The following is a 13603-nucleotide window of genomic DNA, read 5'->3' as shown; positions in this document are numbered from 1 at the left end:
TGTAAGAAGTTGGGCTACAGGCTTCTTAGAGAAAAGATAGAACCTGACTTTGTAAAACATCTTTAATATTCAAATATATAAATAAGCACTACTGAAGAATAATTCAGAACACTGCGGTGATTCATTATGAACAGATGCTATAAACGGGAACAGTAACATTGCTAGGTAAGGAAGAAGCAAGCTATTTTAGGAGTCTTGAAAATCTCTTCTAGTTCTTCAGACAGATCATGCTGCTAGAGTTACTTTATAAAAAATTATAATCTGAAAAGCACTTTAGTAGAAGAAACCTTTTACTGGAACTATTATTTAACCAAGACCTTCTACAGCACTAAAACACACTGCAATTGAGTTCCTGATATAGTTTTAAGAATGGGAGGGGTAAAAAAAGAACAAAAAACCTACCATACCTGCACCAGGAGCTATTTATTAGCATAACACTCTTCCTTTTAAAGATTTCGTAACAACTGAAGTATATACAAAGTCTTACAGCATTTACACAATAAAAAAGTTTCCTATTAGCTGATGAAGTATAAGGTAGTGCTGCAATTTACTTCAAAGCATGTATACAATAATAATGAAGCAGACCACTGTACTTTCAACTTCCCCGCTACCGCACCACCACTGTCAGTTGAAATGACAGTTAATTAAAACCACTGGGAAGACACAGATTGTCAAAAGATTTGTTACAGGTTGACCTGCAGCACTAACCATCATAAGGAGGAAAAAAAAAAAAAAAGAAAAGCTACATACTGTCATGTTTCTACACTTTCCTAGAGCTGTAACAAACTTTCACAGCCTTAGATATAACATATGCAAGACAACATAATCACAATTTTTCAGATATAGTTCAGCTACTGAGTGTATTTACTTCTGAATAGGAGGCGTTATATTGATATGGCTGTGTGTTTCCATTTTTGTTCATTAACTGTTCGAATAGGTCTACAAAAAATTAAAAGACAGCATGGAGTTTGTAGTCATGATGTGTTTGACTAATAAAGGCATTCAATATCAGCTATAGGATCTAATCATTCCTGTCAAAAGTTTAAGACCAGGAATCTTTGAGTAAAAACCAAACCCACAAAATCCCGCACCTATGCCATTTTCATCTGTTGACTCCAACCTTCTTTAAGCTTTTTCAACAGGGATAATACAAAATCATTAAAATGCTTACACCAACCCAAATGCAAGACTCATTTAGTTTATGAGGGGTCAAGCAGATTCCCTAGACTACTTCTGCTGTAAAACAGAGGGAGCTTACCTAGAAAAAAGAAACCTTTACTGAACAGTCCCTTACTACAAGTAGGGATATATAGTTTAACAATGATATATAATTTAAGAACATGGCATTTTTGCCTTATAGAAACAGTTTTACTTGTGCCAATAATGCACTTTCTACAAGAGATAAGGCTGCTTTGCCTATCGTCATATGCCTAAACCTCTTATTTTGGCCAATTTTGCTTTTCTTTCCCCTGAAGAGATTCTGTTTCAACTTAGAAACTAGTAATGTCAGTTGACAATATCTGTATTAAGACAAAAAGTGACATATATAAAATCCACAAGGAACCACATAAATACCAAAGAAGTCATATAACCTTTTCATGTAAACACTTTGATTATACTGAAGCCCTAATTAGATTCTCGTCTTAAACTTTTGGCAGATAATGTGTATGCTCAGCCAGGCTTTGTAGTTAGTTATTGTTCAAGTGGAAGCCAGGTCAGCTCACATGTTGACAGGCATGCAACTTGGAAACATTGCACAACAAGCAACACAAAGAGATTTGAGAAGTGTACAAGACTTCAAGTAGACTTCACAACCCTTCACAACTGAATATTCACAGACAAAGATACAGTCCTTGCTTTTTTTCTATGGTGGATTTTTCTCTCACACATGGGACACTTTCTGTGACTCTCTAGCTTGCTTGATGCTATATAACCACTTGATGATTCTGGCATTCCTTTCAATGGCAGAAATGCCGTATGGCACACGGTCATTGGCACTGTCATCATTTCTAAGGTCACTGTTGCTGTCCTGAGACTGTTCACAGTCTGAGCTAATCATGCTTGCACTGCGAAAGTTGAGGGATATAATATCTGAGTTAGCCCTTGCAAAGTTCTCCATCCCGAGGTTTTCAAGCTCTTCAGGATCCAGTCCGCAGTAGTTAAAGAATCGTTCAACATCTGCATCGACACGAAAGTATCTGTCGCTTAAGTCTGATTTTGATCGCTGCAGGGAGGGTCTTCTACTGACTCCGCATCCAGACTCGACTGCCTCAATCTCTGGGGATTTCAGGGTGGCAATGGCAGCGATTTTGGGCTTTGGAGGCAGAGGTGGGGCTGAACTACTGCAGGGTATTGCTTTTAAGGGCTTTGCGCTAGTTACTTTCCTAATGTCTGAGGAGCTGTGAGAGACGTGCAAGAAAGTGTCTGCCGACTGATCTAGGAGCCTTCTGCTGACATTGGAGCTGCTCTCCTGCGGGCTGCTACGGCCCTGCGTGGGGTAAACCTTCAAAGACTCGGCAAATGAGTGTCGGTTCAGCTCCGTTGAATCAGCTCTGTGGGGCGGCCAGTTTCGGGGACCATGCTTATGCCCTGAACCCGAGCTGGAGCCTTCGGAGCTGTTGATGATGTTCTTCAAAATCTCGAGTTTCAGATTTTCTCTCTGGACGCCGCTCTCGGTCTTCGTGTTGTTGCTGAAGACTTTCAAGGTGGGGCTCCCCAGTGCTCGCTTGGCCGCGGGACAGACCGGTGGCTTTGCCAGCACTGCCGGCTTCACGGGCTCCTGCTTGGCGTTGATGACCTCCTGGCTCTTGACGTATTTCGCCTTGTCGGCTTCTAGCCTCTCCACTGCGCTCAGTCTTTTTGGATTAGGCTCCGCCTGCCTGCGAAAATAGTCGGGTCCTTTGTTCAGGATGCGGAGAGGAACGGCGGACGTGAAAGTCACGGCAGGGCTGACCGGCTTCACCATGCTACCTGTCGGTAGTGTTTCTGTAGGCATGTTTGGTGGTCTTTCCCCCGCAGCCGTTTTGGATTCTTCTCTGGGATCTCCTAAATGCACGGTGCAGAAACATGTACATTAAGCACAATGAATAGCTGATGAATCCTGGGATCTGAGCGTTAGCAGCAGCGCCTCATCTCACAGCTCATTAAATAACACTGTGTTTCTCTTTTAAAGGCAGCCTTTGTAGGGCAAGGCCACCCGACGCAAGTCCGTATTAGTCTGCTCTGCTGACTCCTTTCTTCTTGCTGAAAGATGCGGGAGTCTCGCCGTTCCCTTTGTGCTCCGCTACCGGCAGCGATCTGAAACGCAGAATAACCAACCACACATTAGCAAGAGCGCCTGACATCAGAGCGATAGCAACAGCCGCCTCCCGGCCCTCCTCTCCCACTGCCGGACGGACAGACGGATGGACGGGATGCAGCCACTGGTGAGACGGCGCTTGGGGCACCCGTGCCCCCCTCTCGCCCTGCACCCCTCTGCGTCTCACAAGAAGTGTGTTGCTCCTTGCTTACAGCCTGAGCTTGGATCTAACACAATTACACTGGGAAAGAAAAAAGTAAAAAACCTAAACCCCACCATGATACAGCCATGCATTTCTAGAGGGAGAAAGGGAAGCAAAATGTGTCAATTTAGACTTAGACCCACCTATCTCCTGAAGATCAATGAAAGAGCACTTTTGAACTACTATCTTTGGCTTTGATTAGTAGATTTGTGTACATATTTTATCTCTAAACCCCAAATACTTTTCTCCCTAGAGGCAACATAGTCTGTAAATCTAGGCAATTAAGAGTTTTCTCCTTTTTTATTACATGCTCCGAAAACTCTTTGGTCTAAAAAGAAGAGAGCAGAAACATGTAGCGTTTCAAGTGCAATGCACACCTTCTATCGTTAATCTAATATTAAATCAACAATTAAAAAGTAGGAGATCTCGCTAAACCCACTCATTCCAGTTCAACGTCTGTTTGAACATTAGTCCCTACAGCACCGGTGCGCCAGCAGTAAAATAAGGCTTCCCAAGTTCTTGTGATCACCTTACAGGCTTATCAGAACAACAGAAAAAGGCTTTGGTTTTTGATGAAAGATTTTGGGAGCATGCAGAAACATTCTGACTGGGTTTGAAAGAAAAGAACTTTTCTTCACATTTAGATATAATCATTGGAGTTTTCTATCAAGCACTAAGTGCAAATGAAGTTTACCTTCATCTAAATTATTTTAAGATCCTATCACTTAGGACTGTCACAACAGTCTAAAATCCAACATCATGGATTATGTTACAAGTGCTGTAACAATTTTTCGCACATGAGGCACTGAAGGGCACTTATCACAGAATCTACTTTTCAAGCTGTGATTTCGCTAATGGGTCTCATTTGCTTTATTACTGCCCCATTAATCTGTGCTGCCCTTTTTAATATCCCATTTCTGTTATTGCTGTGTTCTTCCATGAGAGAAAGAAAAGCAGCTGCTACTTCTTCACTCATCCTAAGGAATGCAGAGCAGCATCTTTCCCAGGGATGACTTGCTGTCATGTGTACTGCCATCCTGTGTGTGCTCATCCATCAACACCCAACTTACTAATACAAGGTGTGCCATCAGTACATTGTTTAGACCAAAAAAACCCACAAAAAATTTAAATTCCAGCTAAAGATATGTTAACAGTAAAAAGAAACATCCTCAAGTACCGGTTCCCAGAAATACATGATATATACATTGAATATTCTCTCTAAATCATTCAAGGTCAAAGCAAGCAAATAAAATATATAAATGCTATAATGAGATTATAGGAAAAAGCTGAGCTTTCTCCTGAAGGCTCACTGTCACAAGCATTCTTCAAATACAAACTAACATATTTAGGTGGGTGATAAACCAGACACGCATTCAGTGCAATTGAAAGGGTAGTGAAATGTTAATTAAGCTTCCCTTTCAATGTTGTTTTATAAATCCTAGTGCTAACTCCTCAGCAGTTTGACTTCCTGAATTTTAACTAAGTCTCTGTGAAAGAGAAAAAGCTGGCTTTCCTCATTTGAATCAACATATTTATTGATACTATTTTGAAATTAAGTATCAAATTTCCAAATGCACTGAGGTCAATTCCAACACACATCTGCACACACACATTTCTCTTCCGTACACACAAATCAAATCTTTCCATGTTGCCAGCTCAGGGCTTGATGGCTAAGTGCTTGTAAAAATACCCCATCGGTGTGTATATTTGATACTCATGTGCAGCATCATATCTATGTGAGAGCAGAGGTCTTGTCAGGAGGAAGAAAAACCCCCAAACAACCAAAACCCCAATTCTCTGTACTAAACACGGTCACCCAACTGAGTTCATACCACTTGAGTAAGTGAGACCACAACCCTCCATCTCCTCCTTGGCCATTGTCATTAAAGGCCACCATGGTCCTGCCCCAGAGGACAGCTGCCAATTCCATTCTCCTCCCCGCAAGCGGCTCTGCACACCACTACGGATCGGAGCTATGGGAACCAAGGCATTGGACTCAAGGCTGCTTTTGGAAGTCTCTCCCCAGCACTTAAAACTTCCTCACTCGGGACAGCCCTGGTCAATGCCAGCAAGCATTGCTTACGAGGCTAAGCATCCACTTTGGCTTCAACGCCACACTTAAAACAAAAAAAAGAAGAAGAAGAAAAAAAAAAAATCCCACTATGCATGCATGTTCATCCGAGAGAACAAGAGCGCTTGTTTGCAAGCACGTATGGGGCCAAGTGCCCTGAAGTCAATGGAAATATGCTGTGGCTGGCAATGAGCTTCAGGCATGCCTAGAAAGAAAAGCAAAGACCTGGTGAGGAGCCAGGGCAGAGATGTCTACCTGAGCCAGCACAGGGAACCGGGGGAGTGACGGCCAGGGGGTTACGTGGCCAGACACGGAGGCTTTGTACCTGTGGGGCTGCTGGTATAAATTAAGGTACACGCAACTAGGAAAAAGATCAACTATATTTTTATGTGTTGTTTAAATTGCTCCATTTCACTGAGGTGCTGCATTTAAATATCACCAGAAAGTTTATTCGGTACTCTCATCTCAGAGAGCTAAAAATTATTAACCAGATACTGTTAGAAAAGAAAGTGGGATGAAAGAGAGGTGGATGAATGTAAAGTGCTAATGAAACAACTTTTCCTGCCTGTGCTGATGATGGCTGCAGCCTAATTCTGCTGCTAGCTGGGAAAGTGAGCGCAATTCCTACCAGCCTCTCTGCTGCCCACAGGCACCTGAAACACAGCAGCGACACTAGAGAGCCTTGCTACTTACTAATTTCATTGGTAACGAAAAAGGCTGAGCGGCAACAGTACAGTGTAGTCTCATGAAGACAAAATTGTGCCACTTAGCCTCCAGTTGTGAAAATCATCACTGCAGCAACAGGGGTATATAAATGGCTTTCTTCTGGCTTAAACTCCAAAGAAACACACTGCTTGGGCATCTGCATTTCCTGTCGTGTACAGCTCTGGTACAATTTTTGCACTGCAAAAATTCAAAGGTAAATAGGTTTTCTTCATCCACTCTGAAGAAATGGGTGAAATATACTTAGGGACCCAAGAAATGTTCCTTTTACTCTGTTTACATCCAAATGTCTACTCTGTAGGTGTAATTCTTTTGTGGACTGAATTGTGTTTTTCAGGATTCACTCCAGATTTCCATTACTGCTCTTCCTTCTAACAACTGCTAGACTTAAGAGATTATTTAAAGAAAAACAAAGCTAAAAACTTATGCACACATTCAAACATAGTTCATTTTAGTACTACGCTTACATTAATAAAACCTTTCTTAAAGTTCTTACTAACTGAGCTCCTCCAACACCCAGCGACTGTTGCAGACCTGCTGAGTAGAATACAAAATGTACAAAGGGGTAGAGGGGTTTTGGTTTTTTAAAGCTGTATTTTCAGCCAGACACTTCGATTCAGGATTCTTTTGCGACAGAGGCAGAGATCCAAAGCACTTATTCATTCTAGGCATTGTGCTCTAATCACTCTTAGGTCTGTAATATGTTTGTCAGATATTCACATTTAAATAACAGATGCACTATCTGCATGATTTAGGGGAACACAATACAGCCTGGAGCAGCAATAGCTATACAACTAACATTAACTACAAATAAATTCTCTATAAAATATTCTTTCCTTGATTTAAAGCCAAGACAGTAGGAGGCGATAAACTATGCAGAAACTCTGGAATTACAGTTCCATATATTCTAAATATGCACTTTTTTGAAATGTAAATAAATTTATGAACTGGACCCATTCTGGCAAGTATTTATTTCTAGCACTATTATTAACACAATGTTATTGTGCAATACACAAGTTTTATTTTTTCTTTCATACCTAAAGCTGCATTCTAAACACAAACTTAATGATGCTGACAGCAGACAACTTGCTTCCCTCCCCAGCTCTGTATTGCACTGTAGCTCCTACACGTTGGCCAAGTTTCAGCCAGTCTTTGCCTAAAAGTCTCCACTGAAGAGCACTACATATTTGAACAGAATTCAAGTCGCAACAAAGCAGCAAAAAACAACAGTGAAAATGTGGCCCAAATGAAGTTAGTGGAATTTCTGCTCTTGACTTTGGCGAGGACACAGCTTCACCCGACAAAGCTACAATGAAGCTCATGCTCTTAATTCATCCCTCTGGGACAGCAGATGAAGGGATTGTACAGGAGGTAGGATGAAACACAGTGGATAAATATAATGAAGGCTGACAGCCCTTACTCTGCTTTCCTTGATATTTAAAGGCCCGTGTCAATTTTATTTTCCAGGTGATAAAATATAACTACCGCTACCTCAAGATGCACCATAAACATCACATGAATTCCAGTGTAAGTAATCAACAAGTGATCTCAACAGGACTCAAAGATCACAAAACAAAATCTGCATAGACACACAGGACACAGATGGAAAATGTCAGGCTCTGCTAACGACTAGGTGCACTTTATAGCTGCAGGTCCCATTGTGAAGATGCTGCTTTGTTAACAGTTCCTGCAAAGCCTATAAATGAGGGCTTCACTGAGAATAGCTTGCTACAGGTCTATGCACTGAGTTATACTAATGTGTATGTCTAAAACTGATATAAGTTCTTCTGTGGATAAATGTCATTATAACCCTCACATATTTATATTACTAAGTTTAAAAATACAGGCTAAGCCTAAATAAACTAGGCTTAAATTGAGATAAGATAATCCACACCCAGAACGGCAGCAGTATTTCATTTTTGAAACCAATTTTAGATAAACATGTGTATGGGTGTAGACTTGGTCTCACATAATATTACCTGTCAAGATAAAGCATGAGAAGATGGAATAATCTTTTGGATCTACCATGACTCAAAATACTAATGAAAGTACTGATTTTCAACTCTGCTCCCCCACCAAAACATGAAACAGTAAACAGTAAATGAAGAGCAGTATCTGTTCAAGTAGACATTTAAGCCTTCAAAAGGTCATAAAAAATGTGAACTACAGTGACCTAAAACCAAGACTGGCAGAATTATGTAGACATGGGAAATCTCTACCAAGTGGGAAGGTAACAAACTTTGGCAAAGGTGGCCACTTTTCACTGCTGATGTATTACTTCTAACCAAAACCCAAACTACAACTAGCATTAACTTTGTAATAACTTGCATAGATGAACGTACAATGGGCTGATGTATTTACACTGATTCTGCTTTGCTCTTACATCACACTCAAAGACTTTTAAGATAAAACTCTCCATAAACAAAACACTGCCACCACTTAGCACTCTTTCTATTTCACTGTGCAGTTAAAACGATGAGGTTTAAACCAGGATGCTGCCATAAGCAGAAATGCTAACACTGTTATGGGGAAATAGCTTCTGGAACATCCACCAAGGTACAAATGCCTGGAAAGCAGGAAACAACTTAGCAGCTATACTTACATACTGCCACTGTAATGTATGCTTAGTGCTCACTGGAAGCTGGATAGAGTTGCCTTTTTGAAAGAAAAAATCTTCAGAAAGTATTTTGCTTCTTTTTAGTTCTGAAATCCAGCACTGTTACATTTCCTACCCAGTAGCAACAATCTACTCTCAGCGACACTTGCTTGTGGGTAAATACTGCCCTATAGATGGCTGCCAAACATGAAAACTCTGATTTCTTTCAAAAGGCACAGACAGCTGCACAAATGCACAAGGAAGCTCAGAAATGAAATTTCCCTTTCTTCCAACTAGATAGCAAAAAAAAAAAACAACCCCCCCCCAAAAAGTCATCTTATTATTTAGAGCAATATTACATGCTGTTTTTGTAAAAGCTGTAATTGAAAATCAGTTCTGTTTTCTTTGGATCCCTGTGCTGCTTACACCATACTGCACTCTTCAGAATAATTTCAGCCTCTCATTTAAACAAAAAAATCAGGAAAGAGCCTAAGAAAGTATAATAAGGAATGTAACTTTTTATTACATTTGTAGCTCTATCTTTATGTGAATACTTCTATTTCAGTGTGCATTTTATGAGAATGAACACTTTGCAAAGCTTTAGGAAACACCTTTACTGCTCATTCATCAGCCAGTGTCAATGGTCCCAAGTCCAAACCACTTTTATCCTTTTAATTCTACATCTCTCCATAACCATCATGTTTAAATTTATAGCCTCCTCCCTACAACAACATCACAATTCCCAGTTTATCCTGTGGTCTCCTGGGCCTACACAGTTTCCCCAGGATCCTCCCTGCACTTTTAGAAATCAACACAACCCTCTTCTTCAAAACAGGATACTTGGCCCTGGCGCTCCATCACATTTCAGAGGTTCATCAGACCCTGAGACAGGTCCCTGCTGCACCAGGTCTCAGCTGTTTGGTCCCTCTTCTCTGGGAAAAGGGGGATTCTTATTTCTCTGCTCCTTCACCACCTCCTCTTCAAACCATTTCCCCACTGCACCATCATGTTTTTGCAAGACACAGTAACTCCTGCTCTGCTCTGATTGAAGGAGCAGGGCTATCTGGACTATGCTTTTCCTTTTTTCTCCTCTACTGATAGGAAAAGCTAGCACTGCAACTCCTTGCTCCTGGCAGCTGTCCTTCACAGCCATGCTTGCATTTGGCATCCTGGTAAACCACCTTTTTTTTCCTAGTGGTAACATTTGCAATGGGGGGGGGGGGGAGAAATTAACTTGGGGGTCATCGCTGTGCACTGGGAGAAAACAGAGGGAGGCAGAACAACAAAACGGTTTTAATTATGAAGCTCAGAAAAAAATGTTTTAAGTGGAACACTATTCATTTTAGTTCACATCTCAAATCCATGGTAATTCTTAATAAGTCCATTTTAAGAGTGAAACATATTTTAAGCTACCAAAATCTTTGTGGTGCTACGTTCAGTAGAAATCATATGCACTAGTGAAGAAGGAAATCAAAATCTTCTCTCTGCAAAAATGTGGAGATACACCTGCAAAGCACCCTCATTCTAGTATCACCACATTGATACGCCGCCTCACTAGCAGGATTTGCAGACTCCATATATCAGTCACCCACGTGGCCCCCGACCACACAGCAAAGTCTGATCCTCTGCCTTGCAGAGAACAACAGAAGCACAAGCGTAATCAGTAATTAGGCAGCTGGGAAACAGCTCAGTAACTTCTGCAGCATCCCTCACCAAAAACCTGATTATCATTATCAGCTGGGAAACAGCTCAGTAACTTCTGCAGCAACCCTCACCAAAAAACTGATTAACTCAGCTATGGAACATACATTTTGACAGCAATATTTTCAAAATGCCAATTCTGGACTATTTAACACACTGACGTAAATAAACCATAGTCCTAAATCCTTTAAGTGTTTGAAAACTTGTATGAACGTTAAAGCATTCTGCTGCAGTATACTTGCCATCACCAGTGCAACTACAGGACAAGACTCGGTCTTAACTCGCACTATGGAGTGAGCCCTAAAACATAAATCACCTTGGCTTAGAGGAACTTCTTCTGCATGTAAACTTGGAAATACTAAGAAATCAAGCCAGATTTAAATTGATAAAGTGAAAAGTATAGATTTTAAAAATGAAAGTTTATATTAAATGTGCAGTGTGTCTACCAACACGGCCCTTGTAGTCAGACTTGAGGACCCATGACCAGGTGACTTCAGTAGGTTCACCTCCTTCATAACTACTGCAGCAAGGCAACATGGCTTCTCTTTGAGTTTTGGCATCCCGCTTCATGCAAACCTGTAAAAGCAACCTCAAGCTGTGCACTCAAAACTAATGAACACTGAAACAGACACATCTGAAATGGCAGATCCTGTAGGAAAAGAGAGTCTCTATGTTCACTATTTAAGTGACAGCAGTGTTCACAAAATCTTGGGTATCTGATGTTTAGGCTCACCTTGAAGCACATGTTCCTCTGCCAGTACTTTTTTGCTTAAACTGATAAATTGAGAATCAATTCTGAGCTCTTCTGTCTGGGTACAACACTCCAGCTATGTCCTGAACATCACACCAGGTCAAAACCTGGACACCTTCCCCACCTCCCATATTTAACTTCCATGGAAAGGAACTGTGAGAAATCTGGAAGGAACGTGAGCATGTAGGACAAGAGGTATGTTCAGGGGAAGAGGCCCATGGGCATGCCCTGCACACACATGGCACCCAGCATAGGTGCAGCCCTGTTGTTTCTACTAACAGGCATGCACACAACTAACCCTGATGGCTAATTCCCAAGCTGTAGAGGAACCAGGGATTTCCTTGCCTGTCTCGCTCATTCACACCACCTTACCCAGCAGGTACCTGCCGGCCCTAAAAATGCAGTCAGGGATGACGAGGATGACAAAGAAAACACCTTTTCCTCCGCTTGACTAGGAGTGCGGACTGGAAGCAGCCCTCCAGGGCAGATGCTCACAGTACTAGGCTATACCATACATAGAGACAGATCCTTCTCCAGCACTTCTTTTCAAAGGTTTCCACTTTTAAAAAATAAATATTTGCAAGCTTTCTTTAAATTAAGGAAAGAGTAAAAAAGCCCACATAGGGTACTTGGTGAGGAAATTGGGTTACTAACCCTGCTCCAGTGCAATTAAGTAATTTGTAGCAAGTAGGACATTTCAGCTGAAATAGGAAGACCCACTCAATATTCTGCCAGCTGGGTTCTTCCTCAGGAGGTGGGATACTTGCCACAGTTCAGGGACTGGGGATTTGATGCTGTCTCCCATTTCTCCAGTGTCTCCCACTGGCAGCTCGTTTTTGTGAGAAAGGAAAAAATTTACCAGACTCTGCCATAGGAGGTCAAAAGCCCTGAAATCCCAAGTTGCCATGTTTAGACTCTTATTTATTGAGGAAAGTTTTCTAAAACTGTTTACAATGAGAAATATATTAAAGGAACATAGTATCATAGCTATAAACAGATTTTATTTGAGAAATAACAATAAACCCACAAAGAAACCAGCTGCAGTTAGACATTACCTTGCAGTTACTAACCCTGTAAAACTCCAGAAATGTTCAAGTACATGAAGACCCAAAGTAAACAAATATAGCCCAGGAAAGAGGAACAATCCCAACAATTTATGCTGTGCAAAAACCAGAAACCATAAAGAGCTATTATAAATGGAAAAAATATATCATACTTAAAATTTCCTTTCCTCCAGTCAGATTTAATTAGTAAGAGAAACTTTTTAAAATACTTTTTTTCAAAGTTTCAAAAGAAAGCTTAATAGCATCCTTCTGAAGTTTCTTACCTGTTGTGAAAAACACATTTGAAAGAAATAGTGCACAAGTATATGGAATATTTCTTATCATACTTACCAAATTTTTACAAGCAAGAAACCAGAAAGTCACATAGATCATATATATTTAAAACTTTTCTCTCTTAGTTTAACAGATTACTCTTATCTTGTTATACGGAAAATGCTTTTTAATAAACTCTATACATGAACACAACCATTTCATCTTTAGAAATAAATATTAAAATACAGCCAAGGAATGTCTTTTACTGATATTAAGAACCTACACGACCACCTTTAATAGGCAGTCCAGTAGGCACAATTAAAAAACTCTCGAGTATGCTAAACCCAGTACCATTAGAAAAATGATAATGTTCAGCCAGTGGAGTACAATAGAGTGGCCTAATTCCGACAACTGAGGACTTTGAACCACTTTTCTGATTAGCTGTGGGGTCTTGTTTGTCAAAACTCTTTGTATTAAACAGCCTTTTCTGTAACATGAGATATTACTGCAGCAAGGTCAGCACAGCTATTTAAAAATAATTTCTGCACCATAATTGCCCTGAGTTAACCATTTCTAAGCATTGACATGTTACATACATGAAATATTGCCCATTTATTTTTTCTTAAATAAACACACTATAAAAGTTTTGACTATGTAAAAACAAATCAGGTCTTTTTAAAATAATAATAAAAAACCCCAACAAAAACAAACCACACATGATTTACAGCAGTGTTACCAGGCACTGCAACCTTCAGAGCAACTCAGTGAATGATATAGTTTATTTTTGACTGGTACAGCTATGTTTTTCTGTAGATAAGAGAACATTTTCCCGTACTGCAGGACAGTTCATTCCCCTTTTCTCCAGCCTCAAGTCTAAAGATACATGATGTTAGAAGTCAAGAAAGAAAATGGAAGGAGTGCATAACAGTATGCCTTGAAGACATG

At 40.5% G+C, this 13603-nt stretch overlaps 1 protein-coding gene across 5 annotated transcripts in view; it reads right to left on the bottom strand.

Moving 5' to 3' along the window:
• Window positions 1-404: 404 nt before the first annotated feature.
• FAM110B (family with sequence similarity 110 member B) overlaps window positions 405-13603 on the bottom strand; it is a 115624-nt gene continuing 102425 nt past the window's right edge. For 4 of the 5 annotated variants that reach the window (XM_052788311.1, XM_052788312.1, XM_052788310.1 and 1 more), the window contains one exon: window positions 405-3297. In XM_052788311.1, coding sequence (XP_052644271.1) covers window positions 1883-2995 — 1113 coding nt within the window. In that variant the 5' untranslated portion in view covers window positions 2996-3297 and the 3' untranslated portion in view covers window positions 405-1882. Of the gene's footprint in view, window positions 3298-10424; window positions 10521-13603 lie in introns of those variants that run through there. The other variant, XM_052788314.1, reaches the window with a different exon arrangement.

Source organism: Harpia harpyja, chromosome 5, assembly GCF_026419915.1.
Source record: "Harpia harpyja isolate bHarHar1 chromosome 5, bHarHar1 primary haplotype, whole genome shotgun sequence".
In the NCBI taxonomy this organism is placed as follows: Eukaryota; Metazoa; Chordata; class Aves; order Accipitriformes; family Accipitridae; genus Harpia; species Harpia harpyja.
Note: the sequence above shows the minus strand (reverse complement) of the source record. Positions and strands in the feature narration are given on the sequence as shown.